This window comes from Haliaeetus leucocephalus, unplaced genomic scaffold (assembly GCF_000737465.1).
Source record: "Haliaeetus leucocephalus isolate CR32 unplaced genomic scaffold, Haliaeetus_leucocephalus-4.0 Scaffold848, whole genome shotgun sequence".
Lineage (NCBI taxonomy): Eukaryota > Metazoa > Chordata > Aves > Accipitriformes > Accipitridae > Haliaeetus > Haliaeetus leucocephalus.
The window spans coordinates 18135224-18157441 of NW_010973284.1; the positions used below are offsets into that span (position 1 = coordinate 18135224).

At 38.9% G+C, this 22218-nt stretch overlaps 1 protein-coding gene across 1 annotated transcript in view; it reads right to left on the reverse strand.

The window, feature by feature from the left end:
- Positions 1 to 22218, reverse strand: part of DPYD (dihydropyrimidine dehydrogenase) — a 342314-nt gene that overhangs the window by 45011 nt on the left and 275085 nt on the right. Inside the window, exon 20 of the mRNA XM_010582763.1 lies at positions 4090 to 4269. Within this exon, the coding sequence (XP_010581065.1) occupies positions 4090 to 4269 (180 nt within the window). The remainder of the gene's footprint in view (positions 1 to 4089; positions 4270 to 22218) is intronic.

The window sequence follows — 22218 nt, forward strand, 5'->3', positions numbered from 1 at the left end:
ACATCTTAACCGTCTGCCTGATTGCATCATGCACTTGATCTCAGTCCTAAATTCATGCTGAGGTAAGTGTGCTTTTACAAAAGTTCTTCCTCAAGGGAGTCAGTGAGAAGCAGTGTGGCGTCATCATTACCTTGCCATTCTCTCATCTCAGTGTCGAGATTTGCAAGATGAGATTATAGCTGAGACAAGCTGACAAGTTTTATTCCACGCATTTAATGGAGAGGTGATTCAGAGGTGATATTAATGACACTCATCTGTGTCAAGGCTTCAGATGTCAGGTCCTCCCACAGAAAAAAAACCCCAAACAACTAAATAAGCCATCAGAAAAGCAATGAGGAAGGAAGCCTAGAAGACTGGCTTTGTCCACCTTTGTGAGTCTGACGCAGCATCTGTGCTAGGACTGTCTTTGGAGCGGTTATGGATAAGGCTACAGCAACAGGAAAGAATGAATAAAATTGGTGGAGCTATGGAAGACAGTTTCACCCAGTGACTGCAAACCATGGCTGAGGTTAGCATTTCTAAGTGGGAATCTCACTGCTATTACAGGCAGTGTAGTACCACAGGTCACATCTTGGACAATGGCAAGTATTGACTACAGCAGCAACTGCTGTGTTAGCAAAAGGGAAAAAGCTAGCGTTACTGAAAAGTCTATCAGAAAATATCCACTAGCTGCCTCAAAGATGATAAATTTAGGGTCTACATACCAAAAAATACATTCTGCAACAGTGAAAAACATAAAAACAGCATTCAAGTTTCCAAAATATTTTCCAGTGCTAGGATGATTCTCACATGTTAAGGGCTATAAATTATCAGATGAAAGTATTAGTTTCATTAATGCAGAAGCATGAACAGGTACTAATCAACATGATTCTCTTTTTCAGCCAAAAGTTGATATGTTTGCTATTAAACTGCTTATTATACGACACTATTTAGGACAGTATTTTTAGTATTCTTTCTGTTTAGGAAGGAAATTATTGTGATAAATGTAACAACTGACAGTGACAACTGTCCAGTTTGTCATTTACCTGGTGACTGCATGGCAAGACAGCTTCAGTTTCATGTCAGGTGTACCACTTAGAAGAAAGTATTTATCTTTTAGTTTACTCTGGTCATAAAATACTACAATATTTCATGACATAACTCTATCGTGTCACTCTCCTGTGGCAACACTCTGCACTCAGCATCTGTTTGATGCTGAAACTGGGACAGAAAATGAATTCTCAAAAGAATAGTGCACTGTTATATAAAAATATGGACATTAACACTCAATATTGCACTGTGAATCAAAACAGATACTATTATGAACATACTTAGCTAGGAACAGGACCGGTTCTAACTCTGTAATATATTCAAAACTGGGAGAAGCTTGATGAATTTTTATACAATCAGAAGGGAAGAGGTTCTTGATGCTGTCGAAAATAATTCCTGTCCCTCAGTTCCTTCTCATTAAATTGTCAATTGCCTGAACTTCTTAACCCTGTGATTCTATATGAGAATTAATAGGAATTTTGTAACAAAATGGAGGATAATTCCTTTATATTTTTCACATTTACTGCACCAAAAATACAATATATCAAAATTAGCATCTTCACTTTTTTTTTTTTGAATGCAAAAGTTCATCAGTATTTGCTGTTTAGCTTCTCACGGGGTCTTACTGAAAAAACTGCATTTCATCTCACAGTAATACCAAGACAAACTTGAACAGCTCCTTTTACGTTTTTAAAATTGTAATGCAGGATTTTGTCTGTCATATTTTACTCCATGTATAACTTATACATGCCTACACGTTACTTTTATCAATGAGAACATATATATCTCATCAATAGGCTATCTTCTCTTTTCCAAATAGAGAGTGAGGACACGCTTTTTAGTGAATTTATTTTAGAAAGAGAATCACAAGTGTGTGTTATGACTTGCTGCCAAGCAAGCTAGATATTTGTGTTTCAATCTAGATGAAACTACAGTACTAAATTTGCTAGGCACAAGTACATGAAATCCAATATTGATAATAATTTATGAAGGTAAGAATACTGATTCCTATAATACTGCAAACTTAGTTTATGATAACATAATTAGTTACACTAATAACACTGCTTAGGCACAGTCTTGCTAATTATGATATTATAAATATTAATGATATCACGCCTTTGTATTTGATTGCCCCTAGTAGGAGCATTTATCATGGTATTTCGTTTTACCCGTGTTGTATTATTTTTCTGCTTTTCCCTTGAACGTCCATTCCTGGACAAATACTTAGCCATCCTGAGCTTATGCTTAAAATATATCAATACCTTATCAGTGATGCAGCCTGGTTAACTTTATATGTTATTATTTAGTAGCAATGATCCAATGTTATAATTCAGTGCTAAGGGCAATCAAATACACAAACAGTTATATTCTGTATGCCTTGTTCTTTTTAAATGTCTAACAGACCCAGCCAGACAAGATTACACAGGGCTTTGTTTTTCATTCTTTTTCATGTGACCCGTTTCAAGTTAAGATTCCTTTGAATTATTAAACGCTTCCTTAAAGCATCTTTTCACGCTACCTTTTTAAAGTTAATTATTGATGTAGTGACAAGCAGAAAAGACTAAGAATTATATTTTTTTCTTCTCATTCAAAAGGACATGAGAAACACCCTTGACAATGGTTGTCTGTTTAGTAAAATACAAAGGTAATACAAAGATAGAACATTGAATGGAGCTTTAAAGAAGAATTACAACAAATCTCTGTACATGAGTTGGAAATGCTGTGTATGTTTCTACAGGTGTTAAAGGAAGGAAGTTTAGATATAACCCTTTGAGCCTGGTTTAACTGCTTAACGTAAGTAGATGAAAATGAAACTGCTTATATCTTGTTTTATTTTTAAGCAGCGTATTATCCAGAGCTTTAGGAATAGGATTGTCTTTTCTCCTGGAAGGTAATGTTATAATTTTCAGAGCTCCACAGAGAACAACAACAATATAGGAGTCTCTAATCTCCTGCTAAATCCAACTCCAGTCATCAGCAACGATAAGCAGAGATTTGGAGGTGTTTGACACTCCAAATCCTATTCTTTTGTAATTCTTTACTTTTTACAACATTTTCAACAGTGTTATATCAGATTTTTGGAAGGATAATCAATAGGCACGGTGTATAACAGAAATCAGTCTTCAAAGCGATCCCCTCTAGTAACCAGAAACAAAAGCTCAGCCTTCCTGCTGTGCAGGTATTTTGCTTAGAGCAGTAGGCAGCAGGGCATCAGTAGGAAGCCAGTTACACCTCCCTGCTTCTCAGCATGGATCAGCTGGTGCCCTGGTGGAGGGGTGAGCAGTACTGGGGGTGGCTGCAACCCATTACATCTGGCAAAAATCTCCAAGGATGCTTTTGTAGCAGGGAACTACTACAGCAGAGAGGAAAGACAGCCCAGAGGTTAGGATTTCAGACCACAGTTGACATTCCTATTCCACCACAGATCTTCTAGGTTTAAATGATCTTGCGGAATCTGTTAAATTATTCAGTGTCACTGTTCCTCATCTGGAACTTCGCTGCCTTGCAGAGGGTTTGGGAGTCAGCACACATGAAACACCATGAGATGCTCAGGTATGATGATCGAAGGGCCACTCCTACCTGATCTAGTGTTCCAAGTAACAGCTGGTTTGTGGCAAGCTGTCTCAGCTGGTCAGGTCCAGTGCTAGGGAGCTTTCATGTTTCCTGGATGTGGCACCCTGGCTGGAACACCCAGGAACTTCTGGCACAATATTAGTAGCATTCTGAATTGAGTTGAGTTTCTTTAAAACAAGCAGTTCCAGAACTTGTTCCAATGCATTTGTAATTTTACATCCTACACTTTTTTTAAAGACATTATGTTATGAATCACGTGGAGAGATCATATTTATAGCAAAAACGTTATCCCGTATCAAGTCATCTCAAGTTTGTCTTCTTAAGCTGCCTTCAGATATTTGTTAATACTCAGTAGGAAAAAGACTTGGTGACTAATTGTGACAGCAGCAGTGGTTACCCAAGGTAAGAAGCATACAATCATTATGGAATTGCATTCAAAACCAAGACATAGTGTCATTATACAGGAATGGTAATGAAACAACATACCTTTCCCATCAGATCAGCAATTCTAGGTACTGGTTTTCCTTTCTGATGACACATGGTTGCAGGACTCTGTCCATTCCATTCTTCAAGTTCCTCAATGCTTTTCAGGTAAAGAAGAGCTCGCAGTCCAGTGCAGTAGTCATCAATAACAGTGAAATCTTGATTCTGGATTGCACTGCACACCTATAAAATACAAGTCAGTTACCAGCAACATCCTCGCAGAGGAGCATATGGAATTAGCAAGCTCTTTGGACTTACTGATTATCATATACCCTTCCTGCAACTTCACTGGGAAAGAACTACAAGAATTCAGGATATTAATTGGCTGCTTAATCCTATGTCATGATATCACCACTGCAGTTCAGGAAAAAAAGGACTCAATAACACTAATTATGCCTAGGTTTCCTAATGGCAGCCCTTAGACCAGACCTGAAGGCTGTTGAGAAGTAAGCCTGCAAGCTCAGCCCCAAGTGTGCCTTCTGGGCCGCTGATGCTGAGCATGCCAAGCACACTGGCAAACCACCAGCTATGCTCAGACGTTTGCCTGCAGACACACAGTGGTATTCCCCAGCCTACTCTGTCAGGAAGCACAGACATATCCAGTTAGGCCCCAGTCAAGCAAATCACAGAACCACAGACTTGCTGAGGTTGCAAGGCATCTCTAGAGATTGTCTTGTCCACCCTTCCTGCTCAGAGAAGGGTGAACTAGAGGAGGCTACCCAAGACCATATTCAGTTGGGGTTTGAATGTCTCCAAAGACAGAGACCTCTCAGGGGAACCTGGTCCAGTGTTCCATCTCCCTTGCAGCTTTTTCTTATATTTAAATGGAATTTCCTGTGTTCCAGTTTGTGCCCATTGCCTCTTGTCCTTTCACTGGATAGTCCTGAGAAGAATCTGGCTCCAACAAAAGTGTCTCAGCAAACAGCACCCATTAAGCTGAGCTGTTACTATGCGTGAACATTGCCAGGCACAAAACTGAATGGTCCACTTCTGCTAATCACCATTTGCCATTCAGTGGTACTGGGAGGCCAGGCCACTTTATTTTAGATACTGTAGAAACACAGATAGCAATATAGCTTTGTAAACATATAAAACAATGATCCCTGACCTGCAGAGCCTAACATGTGAACACAAAACTACTGACAGCAGAGAACAGCCTCATCATTTACATGGATACTTCTGGACCACATTGTGGGTATCAACTCAGATTTAAACCCACAGAGATCCCCAACCAAACTGACAAGTGAATAAAAAATTCCCGACTCTTCTCTGAACATCTTCTCATTAGCTAAATTCTAATCATCCATCAGTTATGAGGTGCAGGCTTGGTTGAGTACCATTAATTGTCAGTCCCTGGAAATGCTCTGAAATTCCAGATGTGTCAGTGTTTTCAGCCTCTGATTCAGCTTTTATTCTAAAAGCTAAAAAGAATGCTCCTGATAATACCTACACTTACATACACACATAATGAACACAACAATGAAATAGCCACCTATTTTAGAACATGAATGTGTGCATGTGCACAAACACATCCACACTCCTTGGACACGAAAACATGCCTTGGATCATAATTGACATTCATGCTTAAAAAATACAGGAATTGTTTTTCACATTTCAGAAATTATAATAAAACTTGCAATTCTGAAGACAGGTACACATTACAGTGTAATATACCATATACTACAGCTATGCAAGTTAAAAATAAGGGCAAACTATCAAATAAGCACAAGAACATTTTCTATACAGCACACGTACGTTACACAAAATCTGTTTCTCTGAAGAAACAGTGTGGGCATTAATTAGGTCTGTTACACCTTCCACAGACTTCAAGAGGTTTTTTTTCCAGAGCAATTATAAAGAACATCATAATAATTTCCTGTACAGGTTATTTAACTGCAAAACTCAACTGATGCTTATTTAAGCCTTTTTGTTCATCAAGGGATTCTCTATTTTTTTAGTGCCTGGATAACACTTTTATTAGCTGTTCTTAAAAATACTAAAACTGTAAAAAAATACAGGTAAAAGCCATGTCATGTCACTTGAAACAAGTTCAGGCACTGTTGTCAAAATCCTGAAATATTTTGACAAGATATATACACATGAGATACACTGGAGGATACCTGTAATAACCTTAAAAATAAGGAGGCTTTTACTGTTTTCCATCTTGTGGTGCAGTGTTATGAACTGCAATAATATAAAAATGTGCAGAAGATGATATCACACTAAGAGCTAACATTTGATCCCTGTGAATCTATGTGCAGTGCACTGTTTGCCTTCCCTAGAAAGCCAAGTAGGTTGCAGAACCAAAGGCAAAATGCAATTTTTAAAGAAAAATGTAAATCTCTGCACTGAAGAAAAATGTTATCTGAAATGGAAAGACTTAGACACAGAATTAGCAAGTGGTTTCAGACGATCCTCCTCTTCTGTAGGAGCCTTATGACTATGGTGCCCAATGGTGCAGATAATTAACCAAAGATATGCCTTTCACTGATTTCACTGTGATAAAAGCAAGTGCTTATGTTTATGGGCCTTTCCTACAATAAGAGAGATTCAAACATTAACACATACAAAACCAACATGCTTTTGGCAAATTCCAAAACATTCTGAGCTTTGAAATTTCTTATGTTGCACATAGCGGATGGCGAGATTTGTGTTTTAGGCTTACAGTGTCTTCCACGAATCAATGTAGAAGCTTTTGCTGCATTTCAAAAGGTGGTGAACAAAGTCAAGATAAAAGGTCACTCTGACCCATCAGCCATGACAATTTCCACACCACAGAGAGAGGTTTTTAGCATCATACCTGGCTGCCTCTGAATCACCAGTTTAAATGACACTATGCCCTCTTTTCAGTACAAGAGAAGTGGCAGGGCAATAGACCAGGTGAGACTCAAATTCATGCATCCGGAAAAATTGCAGAAGAACTGAACCGACCTGTCTCCACACATCATTAATGCCCTGCTTCGCTCCTGCTGCTTGCACTGGGAACAGGCATGCTTCCCCTCCCTTGCAAAGTGAAACCTTGAGCCGCCTCTTCTGCTGGTATCTTATTTTATGGGTCTGAAGAGCAGGAAAAGCAGGAAGAGCAGTCCAGCTATGGCCATATTTAAAATGGAACTACCTTTTGATTGTTACCCCTTGTCATTTAATGTCTTACTGAACCACCTCAACAGGAGATAAAGGTGAGCAGGGTGCTGCTGTACAGCTGTTACCCATGCTTTGCACACCAATCAGAGCAGCAGCATGAAACTGAACTGCATCCAGCCCTCCCCGCTTAGCTCCTCTCCTCAGCATCATGGTTTTACCAACCAAACATAGTAAAATGTGATTCCCTTTAGACCCTGAAGCAAAAGTCTGAACAACAATAGAACTTCACAACTGAGAACATACACATGGTCATATTGTGCCAGACCAGCAGTCTGTATCCTGTGGCCCACAGAAGCCGCTTATGGATGAGTATAAGAAACAGAGCAAGTGTAGATCAGTTGCTCACATGGTTTATCAGCCCAGGTTCTGGCAAGCAGTAGTGCTGGGACTTCACATGGCAGAGATGACACCTGTTTAATATCCCTTGATCCTAAATAATGTAAGTGAATCTGTTTTATGAGTAAATTAATATTCAACTGTTCACTAAGCCAGGCTTTCACATGAAACATTTAGGTAGAAAGTAGTTTTTTCTTCTTTGGAATATGAGAGAAAAGCCCTGTGAGCAACCTATGGGACAGAGTGAGGTCCAGATCACAGTGAAGCTGTTAGCTGTGCTGCTGACAAGTGCAGTTCTGCTGCCTTGGCTGTGTTTCTCTCTAGCTTTGGACTAGAACTTGGGCTAGAAGAGAAAGCTGCTACATTTTTCCTGCTTCGAAAGGTAACCTATATTATTCATATTGCACCAATATACACAGAGATAATTTTGCATGAACTTGGTTTTACTGCACTGCTTGGCTCTGCCTTGGCAGTAGAACTGCTACAATTTCATTTTTAAGATCTGACCTTCTCCCCTTTCCTCCAGGTCCACACTCCAACGATTGCCCCTTATGTCCCAACAGAGACAAGCAGGCCAACATGCTATGTATTATATTGTGCTCTCAGTATTCTAAAATCTAAAATTGTTCAGTATAAGTTGCAACTGTAGGTTACAATTCTAATCTATACAGACATGTCTGAGATACTAGAAGACACAATGCCTGCTTTGCTGCTGGTAAATCAAACATACACCAAATGATCTCACTGGGGAATGGGGATGTGAAATGAATCACAGGCTAAGGCTCTAAGTAAAACTGTTCTGCAAAATGCAATGATGGGAGAGGCATGCAAAGGTCCCTGCTGATATCTTGCATAAGAAATGACCTGTCTGCTCTATCACAAAATAAACATAAATACTGAGTCTAACTTTGTCAAAGGATCTAGAGCCATTACAAATCTTACTTGAGGAGCTGGAGTAAGTTGTCAGGAGATTATTACTGTGTAAAAAGAATTTTATAGGTTACATGATTCTAATTAATCATTCACATCAATCTGAAACTTTAAATTTACATTTTTTAAAGAAAAAGTTGTAAATTTTCAAAGTAAAAAACATTCTCAATGCCTTTGCTTTTAGCAGAATCATTACACAACAAAGATATGCTAATTTCTGAAGTCTTTACCGAGGCAAATCCCCTGCACAGTTTACTGAGAGCTCTGTCTGCGTAAGACCTTTTAGATTTTGTCCATAGTCTTTGTTTCTAGGAGCAATGAGAAAAATACACAGACACTGCATTTTATTTTCGTTTTGCTCTCTACAAAAATGGATGTGGTTCCTGTCCAAATTTTGGTATATCCTGAGAGACAGTGTGGAAGATCTGTGCCATCCGTGCAGAACCTGGACAAAGTGGTTGAGGTACTTCCAGCCAGATCACCCACTAAAGCAATTCCTGTTCAGCGTGTCTTTGCATTTTTCCATTGGGGGATGTTGCAGAGGAGAAAATATTTTCTGTAACACTAGAAAGAGGTAACAATGCACTCCTCTTCAGGCATTACTCTGTCCACTCTCTCCTACCCCATGATCTTCAGTTTTTACACGAACTCATTATTATATGGTGAAATCCCAGCTGGACAGGTGATGGTGGGGAAGACGGTGCCAAAAATGGACCCCAGACCCCACCTGCATTCTTTCTATTCCATCAATCACAGGAATTTCAGCAGAGGCAGCAGAGGAGATGCAGATCTAGATGTGTTTGTACCAATTCTTCCCTACACTACTTTCAACTAACAAGAGGTAGTGTGTCTATAATCTCATATACTGCTAGTTCACTGCAAAAGGCTGGAGCAGGTCAGAGAATCTAGCCTGTTTAATAACATGTTGCTTGCAAGAAGTGTAAGTATTCTTGGTGTGACCAGATCTGTGAGAACAAGAATGCTGCAATGTCTGGCAGCAGCTGTGCTCCTATTCAAAATTGTCTCAAAGCACTATTAAAACCCTTTGCCAGCCATGAGTCTGTGGTAGGAGACAATAGCTTGGAGAAAATTTTAATTTTTACATTCCTCCAAAATACATTTCTTTTTTTCAGAATATGTGTGTAAAGTAATTGTCATTTTTATGAAAACAGAAGTAACAGTAAGGAGGCACATAGGTGGCAGTGATACACGGTCTAGAAGTAAGAAGATTGATGGGTATATATTTGTATATACAAACGCAAATCACACAGCTTGACTGTTCTACCATATTAGTTTCCATTTGTTGTAGCTGTACAACATCAAAGCAGTGATGTCCCCATATATTGCATTTAGTGGTAATGTAACGGACTACAAAAAAAAAAAAAAAAAATCAAAGTGAGAGTTTCTAAGTAGTTTCCTGGCAATTGAGACAGCAGGCTCTTTCATCTGTGCTGTAACTGTGGCAATGCATTGATTTAAACTCCTTCTGAGATCTCAAATGCTTTTATATTCTTAGGTCTCACTGGCTGCTTTCTTTTTGCTTTTTTTTTCCCCTTCAAATGATAAAATTCTAGCATTTAGCAGAATGCCATCTTGCTTCCCCAGAAGACGGAGACTTATTTCAGCTCTGGTTCTAAACTGCATAGGATCTCTAAATAAAATAGCTCTCAAAATGCCATCCGATTAGGAAATTGGCCTTTGACTTCACAGTTTCTAATATTCTCACCATAGCAAGGGGATAAACAACTATTATTCCTCTGAGATACCTGTGAGAGGTTTTACAATGGATTAACAATTTTGCTTTTACATTAATTTGGTTGACTTGCTTTGAAATTTTACTGATATGCCCAAATGGTAAGCAAAAGATTTACTGTTTTGATTTTGTATTATAATATATTTTCAATTTTAGCACTACTTATCATCTTTTTATAGAAGCTTTCTTTTTCTATTAAAAATTCTTCCTGATAAGTATTGAAGACATAAAACCACCTTCCTGTTAGAGAAACATTTATGAATGATTCTAAGCTGTTTTTCAATGTATAGTTGAGGCTACTGTTTTTTTGATTAGTGTCTATTGATTAAGATTCTGATGGAAAAAGACTGAAGTTGTAAATGAATGCAAGGTACTTCAGGAAGGATTCTATTGGTGCCCACCCACGTATGCATATGAATTGACAGCCTTAAGAAAATTAATTTTACTGTAGTGGGCAAGAGCATGATAATCTGGGTAAGGCACACATACAATTTAAAATTTATTCTCAAAAGCAACTAGCAAAAACTGACTCAACTAAAGGGAGATATTTCTGGGCCATGCAATCCATATGCTGCATACTCTTGCCTATAGAAATGAAAATGTATGTTTTCTAGCGCCTATACAATGATTTAGATGTGCCCAGATCTACAAAGTAAAAAGCAGTACACACAGCATTGGTTGTCTGACACAGTACTCATAATAATGTGGCAAGAGTTGCAATGTGAGAGTAAGCAGACAAATAAAATCTCCTCTGAGACTGGTTTCTGCACTTACAATCTTCAGGATACCAATATCTATGGAAAGGCTGCCTGTATAATGATTGTTCCTCTTCCTCATGTCTCGTTGAACACTGACTTACCAGTACATTAAATGCGTAGCCTAAATTATCCTTTCTATCAGCAATTATTACTTTTGCTAGAGGGTTGTAGGATTAAGAACATTAGGGGAAGTGGATTATCGGACAATGTGGTGCACTCTCTGGAAAAAAATGAGATTCTTCGTTTTAAAGAACAAATTTGTAAGTAAGAAAAAGCTTCCCAAATATTGATACAGTACAGATGGAATGACTTGATTCATTCACATTAGCTGCTTAAATGACTCTAGAGATACAGGTCAGCAGATGGGATGTTACTTAACAAGGCTTCAGATACTGGATCAAGATGCAAAACTGATTTAGGTGATAGCTGATAGCCTTTTTAAAACATTAGAATTGAGCTAATATACATGAAATGAACTACTATTTCTTCTGAAGTCCAGTACGGCATTCAGAAAGCAGTTTGAAGGACTCAAATATTACATCTATGAATTGTCTGAATTGGGGGGGAAAAAACACATAATCTTTTTTACTGAGTCCTAGACTTGAAGTCCTATTGAGCTGAGGGCTTACCAGAGACACCTGAGGGGCAACACACAGAAGAAAGATTCAAAGATGCTAACAACTCCCGGCTCTGCAGAGTAGGCAACCATTCACATAGGGCTTAAGAAATCTACAAAAAAAAAAAAAAGACTGGATGGTCCGGTGCCATGTGGGTGGCAGTAATGAAGTATTTCAGTTATTTTGTTATACCTCAAGTGAGTTCATCAGACAAACTTGAGGTAAAGTGTCATTCTAATGAGAAGTATAGGCTAATGTCAGTAAGTAATGGATCTGAAAATGAGTTAAAAGGAGAAGGTCTCTAGCCCATACAAGACAAGCTTGCGGGATAAGAGCTCTATCTGCAGTACAGCTTGGATCCTCTCTAAAACAGGACAACATAACGCTGTCGTGGTGTTGAGCAGAGCTGAGCTGACATTTAGGGAGCATCAAGGCAGGGACCACAGGTAAGGAAATAAGGATGCAGTAGCTGGGCAGCAAGAAGAGCCACACAGTTTGTGTTGAAGCTACAGCAGCCTCCTGAGGCAGGCTGTAACGACAAGCCTCCCCAGCACCAAGGTGACAGTTACTCCTGCTGGCACAGAGACCCCAAAGCACCTGATTTTTGGGGGTGAAAGATAGACCTTGTTCATGTATTGCACTCCAGCAACCTTGGGCAACTGTGAGTGGCCAACAATGAAGGAGGAGAAAAAAGTCTAGAATCCATTAGCCACTTATCAGATGAGGGCACGGCAGGGTATAAGAGCACTGTAAGAGATCCTTTAGGAATGTTATCTGATGCATTAATTCCTAGCCTACTCAAATGTATTTTTCCTTCCCTTAAGTTCTTCTCTGCCAATTAATGTATCTTTGATCTAAATAGCTAAACTGGGTGTTTGGGAGTGGGAAACTGGCACTTATCAAGGGACCCTGAATGATGCAATTTTGTATCCCGTGTCTCTGAGAGGGGAATTGCAGAAGAAATAAAGAATTTTCAGAAGGCTTCCTGAGGTAATTGTTTTTTTTTTTTTCCCTGTCAACCACCCCTAGAGGAATGGTTATATTTCCTTATCTCACTAAAGCATTCTGTCAGTTCTTGGAACTACAAAGTGGACCTTTATGCAGTAGGTGGGCACACACACTGATAAAAGTGCTGATTGTGATCATCTTTCCTAAGAAAACAAATATGATTCCACATGCCTTGAGCATTGAGGAGTGTGGGAAACAGCCTCCTAATCAGCCATCTATAGCAAACTGTATCATTGTACTGTAGATCTACAAAATTAAACATATTTTTGAAAGCAGATGAGCTAACTCCCCTGTGTAAACAGTCCAATCACATATAGAGGCTCTACAACTATCTTTAAATTTATGTTGAATATCACTTCATATTTCATTTATTAACACCCAAAGGTCTTGCCTCTCTCTTGTAAGTACTGTTGTGGAAAATGAAATCCTTCAGTTCTCCCAGTGGTTCTGCAGCTGCTGGTACAGCATCAGCAGCTGTGCCAGGTAGACGTAATTTTACTTGACCCATTTCCATGAGCTGTATCCTCCAGTTCCTCCAAAGATATTTCTAAACCAGGTATCAGTTAAGTCTCCAGATCTGGTGGTTTGATGTTAAAAGTCATCAAGTAACATGACACTTTTAGTCAGAAGTTAGCAGTGTTTTTAAGATTTTGTTTTCTGAGAGCTAACCAACAGGAATGCCATCCTCTCTAGACTGGAGTTGGTCCATTATTGCATTTTTGGAAAGGCATATTTGTCAGAAGTGAGTGTGGTTCTAGGAAAGCAGGTTTTTCAGAAAAGAACTGTGTTCTGAAAAACGTGTGGAAAAGAGTTTCACAATTACCAATATGTGCTGTTTGACAACATGGAATGCAATTGCTCCATTTAACTTGAAAATGTCTGTTTTGCAATCCAAGTTAATTGGAATGAAAAGGTCAGAACTATAATATGTTGCAAAATAGTTGAAACAAAGATTTGATTCACTCAAATAATACTTTTTTCTTTAAATGTGTTAATTCCACACATTTTTAGAATTTTGATTATCAGTTTAAACTGGAAAACTTTTCCATCCTTGATCTTCCCTGTGACAGAATAACTATTTCCTGATCATTGGTAATACTCAGGTTCATTAATGCATAACGGATCCAGGGTAAAGCTTCAGCATTCTTCATCCCAGGACACTCTGAATCAGACACAGCAGGGACTTGAACCCAGATCTATTTTGATTAAATGAAATTTGTCAATGAAAAACAGTTTCCTCAAAGAAGTTTCCAACAAACTCTAATGAGAACCATCTACTGAGGGACACTCTCCTGTGACCAGAATTTTGAAAGCTGCAGACCTCTCAAAATCAAACAGAAAAGCAATTTTTCCATTTTGGAACCTCCGTTCAGTCCTGCAATGATTAACCCCTCATCCTTGTGAGTCTTTCCCTCTAGTACCCTCACATTTTATTTCAGCTAAAATTACTTTCATCCTTTATCAGCTTCCCTGTATGAATTTGTGCAGCAGCTGCTGTGTCCATTGAAGAGTGAGATTCATGTGAATAAAATAGTTCTGACCCTCCGAGTCCTTCGTGTCTGAGATAAAATGCCACTTTCACATTTCCTTAGGGATTGTCCAAATAATAAATATCAGCAAGAAAACCAACGACATAACTCAGATATTGAAGGAAGTTAAACCCTTTCTTAAACATACTGCCAGCTTCAGAAAAATGGTTTCACTGTTTGTTTCTTTCATTCAAATTGCATGGATAAAAGGACCTCTCGCCAGCCAGATCAATCTGTGTCAGGGAGCTTGTGTTGTAGCAGGAAAAAACCTTCAAAATGGCATCAGGGCTCACATGCCCAGATTGCTCCCTCCTTCCTGAGTGGAAAAAGATTTTTCTACCACTGGAAAAAACCGGCAGATCAGTGACCAAACTCCAGCTAGCCCTGCACCAAGCCCAAGCCAAGCTGGATGGCAGTGCACACCTGTGCCGGTGTGGACTCCAGGTCTGTGCCTTCCCTGAGCATGACCTCCTCCACCACGTGCTCTCCCTTTCTTCCTTTCATTGCCAGCTACAGCCTCTGACTGAAAGATCAATGGAGCTGCTATGATACAAAAAGGAAAATTTCTTACATGAGAATTTTCTTTGTATGACCGATAATGTTTCCGAGAAAAACTTCTCTGATGGCAGAGCTTTGCAATCCTGAATGTTTTATGTTTTCCCTTTTTGGAAAACAAGTGCCCTGCAGAGGGGGACTTGTTAATACATATAATTTAAAACAAAACACAGGAAATTCCCTAAGTAATTATTGGAGATGGCAGAAACAAAAAAAGAAACTCAGCATTTTCTACTGTGCTTATCTTTCCTTCTATTTATATTTTCAATATCCAACAAGGAGCTGTGTACATTTTCAGATTCAGTTTCTAGTCACCTCCACACTGGTACACAAGGGGAACTCTGTCTATAACAGAGCTAGCTTCGTGTCTGAAAGCAACCTGAGCTGAGCAAACCAACTTGCCCACAATTTCTTCAACACTTAACTGACCCTCTTTTGAAGAGTCATCTCCATGTTGCTTTTACTTTGTAAACTTTTAAACAAAATTCACTTGATGTTAATTCACACCACGTGGTTTTATCTACAGGGAGGACAGCTCTGTGCTTGTTCACATAAGATAGCGGGAGCACAAATCCACATCAGTAATGCGAATCCACATTAAAAACAGGTGAAGCAGTAGTGGGTTGTGGAAAGACAAGCAATATTGTGGATCCTTGGGAGAGATAGAGAGCATGTTGCCAAAGCAATTATTCTTCACATCTCCTCAATCCTTATAGTCCATATGTCACCAGACCCAGGGAAGCAGGGTAGACACCTGGGCAGAAGGGGAAAGAGAAGCAGGCTCAGTGTCCCCAGGTATAAAAGCAGAGAGCAAATCCTCTGCAGAGACTTGGAGTGACTGGTATAGGACAGCATTTGAGCTGATGCTCAATTGAGACCATTCAGTGATAGTTAAACCTATTTTGCATGAGAATCCATTATAAGAATGACAAATAGCAATTGTTACGGAATGAGCTTGAATTCAGTCTTACAAATTTATGAAATAACAATCCTATCTATGCAGACCTCATTTACTAGCTGGTGAAATGAGCAGAAATAAAGGAAAGCTAATAGATAAATCCCTTAAGCAGCTCCAAATAAAATGTAAAACTACAGCAAAACTGCACAAAATAAAAGGCATTATTAGCTTAGAGTTTAGTCCGTAACTTTACAATGTGCTGATTTGATTATTGCAACTTTTCATTAAAAGTGGCAAGATAATAAAAGTAAAAATCAATAATGAAAACCTGTTCTAATTTGATATTTTTTCCAACTATAACCAAAAAGCTTTCTAGATTGTTTTTGTTTGACAAATTCCAATTTCCATTAAAGGAATTCTCACAGAAAATTCTCACTATCAATTAGCAATTTCCATCCCAAGCATCTGTAATGGAGCAAGTGTGGCAGTCCTCAAATGACTTTTTTTTTATTACCAAAGAAGACAGACAGACAGTTGAGAACAAGCTGAGTTTCTGTAATTAGCACTGAGCTAAGAAAAAAGCAGAAAATAATGAAATGCTTATCAGAAGTGATCGCTTGAGTATGTCTGTCCCAACTCTTCTCTCTCTCACACATTCATTTTCCTTTTGATTTTATGTCTACATATTCAAACAGCACTTTGTTCCCTCTTTTGTTTCTGCATGTACTGCAAATTTCAGCTCTGCAAAAAAGGGCCACTCCATTCAGCGCTGTGTCCGTTGAAGACTTTTTTAAGCACGCGGCTCTGTGAGCAGCAGAGCTAATGATACCTGGCTTCCAGCAGCTCTGTGTCTCCTGGTTGGGTTCTCTGACGTCTAATAAGGTGTGACTGCCAATTAAAGCCTTTCCTGTGGCTGACACAGTCCTAACAGCACTGTCCCATGTGGATTCTCAGAGGTCTAATAAAGGTGACCTCATAGCACGCTCACGCTTACAGTGAAGGAATGCAGGTACACGCCATCCTCTGCCTGACTTTTCTTTTTTCTCAAAACTTTTTATAGCAAAATACTTTCTATCTTCCAGAAAATTTCAGTGAAAATGGCCACAAAGCTCAAATGTGACTGAGGATACTCAAAAGGACATAATTTCTTTGGGAATAGGGACTAAAACCTGCTATTTCCACGTGAGACTACATTTATCTTAAAATCAAAGGACTGATATCTGAAAAGTGGTTTTGCCTTAAGTGGTATTTTTTTTCCTTAAAACTGTTGGTGGATGTAAAGAGCCACACCTTGAATCTCGTCTCATATCATTTTGGTGGCCTGCCACTGCATCCAGCAATCTATTCTTCACTTACTAATTTAACTGGTGAAAGAAGAATTAGCTCCAACATCCTAACTTCTCTGTATCATGGACAGCTTTGTACAGAAAGGTTTTGTTCTTCTACCCCCTGAGCTACAGCCTGCATCAGAAACTTTATGGTGTCCAGCTGGTGCCAAAGTGTGCCCGTTCTTGGGCTTATCTGCCCGTGAAGCACTCTCCGACTGACACAAAGCAAAGCCTTCAGCCTCTGTTCCCCCCATGTGCTGGTGTAAGGATGAGCTGGGGGCAGAGGAAGGGTGGACTCTTGGCGAGTGCAGGCAGGAGAAGCCCAGCCTTGCTCTGCCACACCAATGGCACCTGTGGTTGTTTAAGGCTTGCAGCCACCCACCTGACATCTTTCTCCTCACACAGAGCTGAGATTAGACATGAGGAAAGACTGAGCCCTTCCTCTGCATTCAAAATCACTGCTATTCATTGCAAGACAAAACAAATTTTTTCCAAGTGTCATCAGTATAAACTTAACCTCGAATTGTAAAACAGAGGGCCTACTCTATCACTGCCCTGCTCTGTCACTCCCATGATTTCAATCTCTTCTAGTTTTTCACTCTCCATACCATTAAATGGCATAAATGATAATTCCTGGATGAGAATTTTTTGGCCTCATCTAGTCTTCACTTAACTCAAATTTCAGTGTCTTCACTGACTTGAACAGACACTGAGACGGGCTTAAAAGAACACTAATTCAGTGCATGGAGAACCAACTGTCTACTTTGCAGTTCTGTAGCCATAAAAAAACAGAGAGAAATAGCATCAGGTACCTTAATGAAAATTTAAAAAAAAAAAAAATGGGGAAAAATATGATGAATTATTACAGCAGACATTTACTCATGGGTTTTTGTGGGGGTTTTTCTGAGATTAGGGTGGAGAAAATGGTAGCATCTAAACCTTAAGACGTGACATAATGTTTATGAGATGTGGGGTTTTTTTTTCCCCTGTCATTTCAGTGATTATATTTTCAGAGCCTTGCTTTTATTTTCTGATACCCATGGCATTTTATACCATGTAGAAGGGTTCCTCACAAGGTTTCACATCTGCACAAATAGAATAACAATGCTCTCTCATAGTTCAAGTCCCACTATTTTGTGATAGAAAAGCTTGTTTATTCACACACAAAAGGCCATCCTGCTGTTATAAAAATCCCTCAGCTAAATGCTTCAGTAAAAAGCCTGCTGAAGAAAAAATAATAATCAAACTGTCCTGAATCCCTTGAGACTCTGGCTCCAAAGAGGTACCAACAAGAATGTTCCTTGAAAATGTTACAAAAAACACAAGTAGTCTCATAAAAACAACCACGTTCTGTGTTGGAGGGAGATTTTATCTTGTAGGGGCAAAAACCATTGCTATTGCTTTCCTATCATGGGCTGTCATACTTCCAGAATGGCTTTGTTCTTCCTCAGATCCCTGAGGTTTCATACACAACTGGTGTGGGGCAGGAAAGAAGGGCACAGGGCAGATCCAGTATGATGGTGGCTCTGTCTCTGAGGTGGGGTATATTCCCACCTTATTCCCTTGCATGAGAGATGAGGAGGGTCATGGTGCAAGGTCCAGAGGCAGCAGGTGTGCATGGACTGAATATGACATGGTGAGGACAAGAGCACAGTGCCTGTAGGAACAGGACTACAAGGTGCTACCTCCCGTCCAGGGCAAGTGGAGACGGAGATGGGTGAAGGTGGGTCTGAAACAGGGCTCGGGGCAAAGCTACAGGCGGCCCTGCTAGGAAGGGTGGATTTTAAATTGTTGCTATGTAGAGAGCTTTCACAGACATCCATGTTGGAGCAACAGGGGACATGTGTGACCTCCATATTTTGTAAGAAAAGAAATTTATTTGAAAAGGAACCCATATTCTTTACACATTAATGACCAATATTCAAGATTAACAAAAGTATTCCATACCAGAATACAATGTTAAGAGACTCTACCATGAAACAAGTATACTTCAGAAAGTACCCTCTTTGTTCTGTGGTTTTTTTGGTTACATCTGCTAGAAATAATGACTACAGAATCTCTTTCAACAAAAGGTCATTTATGTCAATGGACAGAACACAGAGGATCAGGTCACCTGCGGTAATTGCAAATTAATGCTCTACTGCTAATGCATTAACTACACAATATTGATCTACAATTCAATCATACAGGCTACTGTAAAGTGATTTTTACTTTAATATTTTTATGCTTTTATTGCTTTTTCCATAATGCATTTTCTCTTTCCACTGGAATTTTCTATAATTGTCTCCATTTTTAATTTCCTACAGAGAGATGACTTTGAAAAATGTATGTGTCTTTCAAAGCCTTGCAAAAATCTAACAAACCATTATTGTGACATGGTAAATCACACACATGATGCAAAAGGTGTAAAAAAATCCGATATCTTATTTTGATAAATCAGGGTTTTAAAAAAAGCTTATTTAAAAAAAAAAAAAAAACTTCAGCCTCACTGGAAGCCTATACTAAGGAACTGTACCTCAGAAAGATGCAGCTAGACATTTCTGGAGCTTTTGGTATGCAACGAGTGCAAGATTATCTCCACAAATAAAGTTGCTATTTTTTTTAATTTCATGCCTGTACTGAAAAGGGATTGGTGGATTTCGGTATGCTACAAAAAAGTATAGTGCTATGGAATGAGCTGAAGAATGATTTAAATGCTTCAGCATTTTTCATGAAAAATTAAAAACCAAGTGGGATCTTTTTGCAACTGTTTCTGAAGTCCATAAAGTGGAAGAATGGTCTGCTAAATTGCTGTATAAAATTTTAACCCCAGCTACTACTGACTACAATGATCCAGTTTGTTTTCTATACCTGCTGCAAAACTTTCTTACACACAAACTTTTTGCCAGTAATGACACTAAGATGTTGCCCTCTATCTTTTAAAGGAGGGGATAGAACACACTTTGAATACTGAAACTCTCTCCCCAAACCATTCCCTAAAATACCTGCTTAATACCACTTGAGGTGGTTACAGCATATATTAAAATACAGCTTACCACCTGACTCCTGACTTGCATTCCTGTGTATGATGATTTTGTAAATGGAAAATAAATACCCACATTTTAAAAATAAAAATAAAAGCAATTGGAAAAAATAATGGAGAACTGATTGTAGGTGAAATAGCTGCAAAGGAAAACCTGATCTTGCTTTTAATGGAGGTACATTTATTATTCATAAACCTCTTCTCTAAGAGATATGCCACTCTGCAATTAAATCAACTCACACAAAACCTTCATATTATCTTAGCCCATGAACGTCACCCTCTCATGGCAGAGAAGACACAGGACCCTTGTCTAGGTAAAATGAAGGGAAGCCCAATGGCCATGCAAGTGCTGCTCTCCCAGGTTCTCTAGCTGGGCTCCGTGGATGGATCAATACAACCTGTGCTGCTTAGTGATATCAGACCATGTCTAATGCTGGATGAACTGACATTCCCTACCCTTTAAAAATACTGCTAATGAGGAAACATCCACACTCTATTCTGTGTAACAGGGTGGTGATAGCAGTGGCAGTACCCACTCCTAGGTTTTGAGACCACTGCTCATTCAGCACAGCTGAGCACAGAGCTCACTCCAGCACCGCCAAAGCCTGGGCTGCTTGCTTTCTGCCTCTGGATCAGTCATAAGGTGTCCTCGTGGTTTTGGAAACATGAAGTAAGATAACAAATAGTGCAGTACTGTATCAGTCCAAGTGTCTATTCAGTACCACCTCCAACAGTATCCGAAGCAGATACTTAAGATAAGGCTATGGGACGCATATATAATTCCCCCAGTACAGTCCCAGTATCTCCCTACTTAACTCAGGGACTTGCTATGGAGTGAATCTTAATAAACTGAACTATTCAGTAGGTTACTTTATTTGATGCGATCTCCAAATTCTGTACTTGCTCTGTATTTTGGTACTGAAGTGAACTGTCAAAGCTGTTACGATGAGCAACAGAGGTTTTGACTGTTGAAGAAGGAACAACTTGGGCATTTGATACCAAGGACATGTGAGAGAGAGATTGGGATTCAGGGGAAAGTATATTAGCCAGCTATTCGTATGACCTTGTTAAGAAATAAAATAGCGGCGATGATTCTCATAATCCTAATTACGTTCCAAAGATGACCTATGAAGATGAGGCTGTCGTCTTCTGTCTATCACAACATGTCTTGCCTAAGCAGCAAATAAAAGTTTCAATCTAGTCCCGGTCAACTGTATGTCTTATAAGACTGTCTACAGAGATTAGTCATTTCCCTCTCCCTTCCATTTGCCTTTCCCAAGATGAGGGAAAGACTTATGGCTTGTACTCACAATCTTGCATGAAGTTTACTAAAGGCTTATTTTTAAATAAATGTAATTGAACTAGTTCAGACCCTTACCTACACAGCAGCTTTAGAATCCATTTACCTCAGATTAAATTACTTCCCTACTTTAGTGAAGCAGAAATAAGCTACTCAAGCTGAGGATAGGTTTGATCCAGAGGAGTTTCAAATCAGTTCTAGAGAAGATTTAGGTTAAACTGGTGAGGCCTAAGGACAAGAAAAGAGTTTTTCCACCATCTCTGGGAAAAATCTGTTGAAAAGAGAAATTATTCTATAAAGGGCAGAAGACGAGTATAGATCCAAGTAACTTCTGGAAGCCAGTTCCAGAGAACTTGATTATTACTAAAAAGAAAACAATAATTAATGTTTTATAAATCCAATATTCTTTCTCTTGAGCACTGACTGGGATGTCTGCATTAAATTATATTTCAGAATTTCCCATTATCACTGGGGCAAACCAATAAAAAAGAAAAGAAATAATAAAAAATAAACAGCTACACAGTCTATATAAAGGAAAAGTGCATAAATGACATTAAATAATTCATTTTTAGTCATGCAGAAACAGATACAGCAGACGTAGAACAGAAAATCATTCCACTCTGTGTAGTTCAGATCACATAACATTGTTAGAGACAAAGCCATCAAAACTGAAGCTCTATTAGCAATAACAAATGAAATGCATCTATAGCAGTAAAAACATTCCCTTGCCAATCCTACTTTTTTGTAGACTAATGCTGCTCTGTAATTTGTACCGTTACTTAGTATTTATATGGAAGAAGCTCTCAGACCACTGTGTAAGAAAGGTAGATCTTTTGTCTGTGCATGGGAAAAGAAGAGTTTGAAGCATTCCAATACAGACTAAAAAAAAAAAAAGAAATGGTATTAATAAATCCAAGGAACATAGTAAGTCTATAAAAAAGCAGTGGCCTTCTA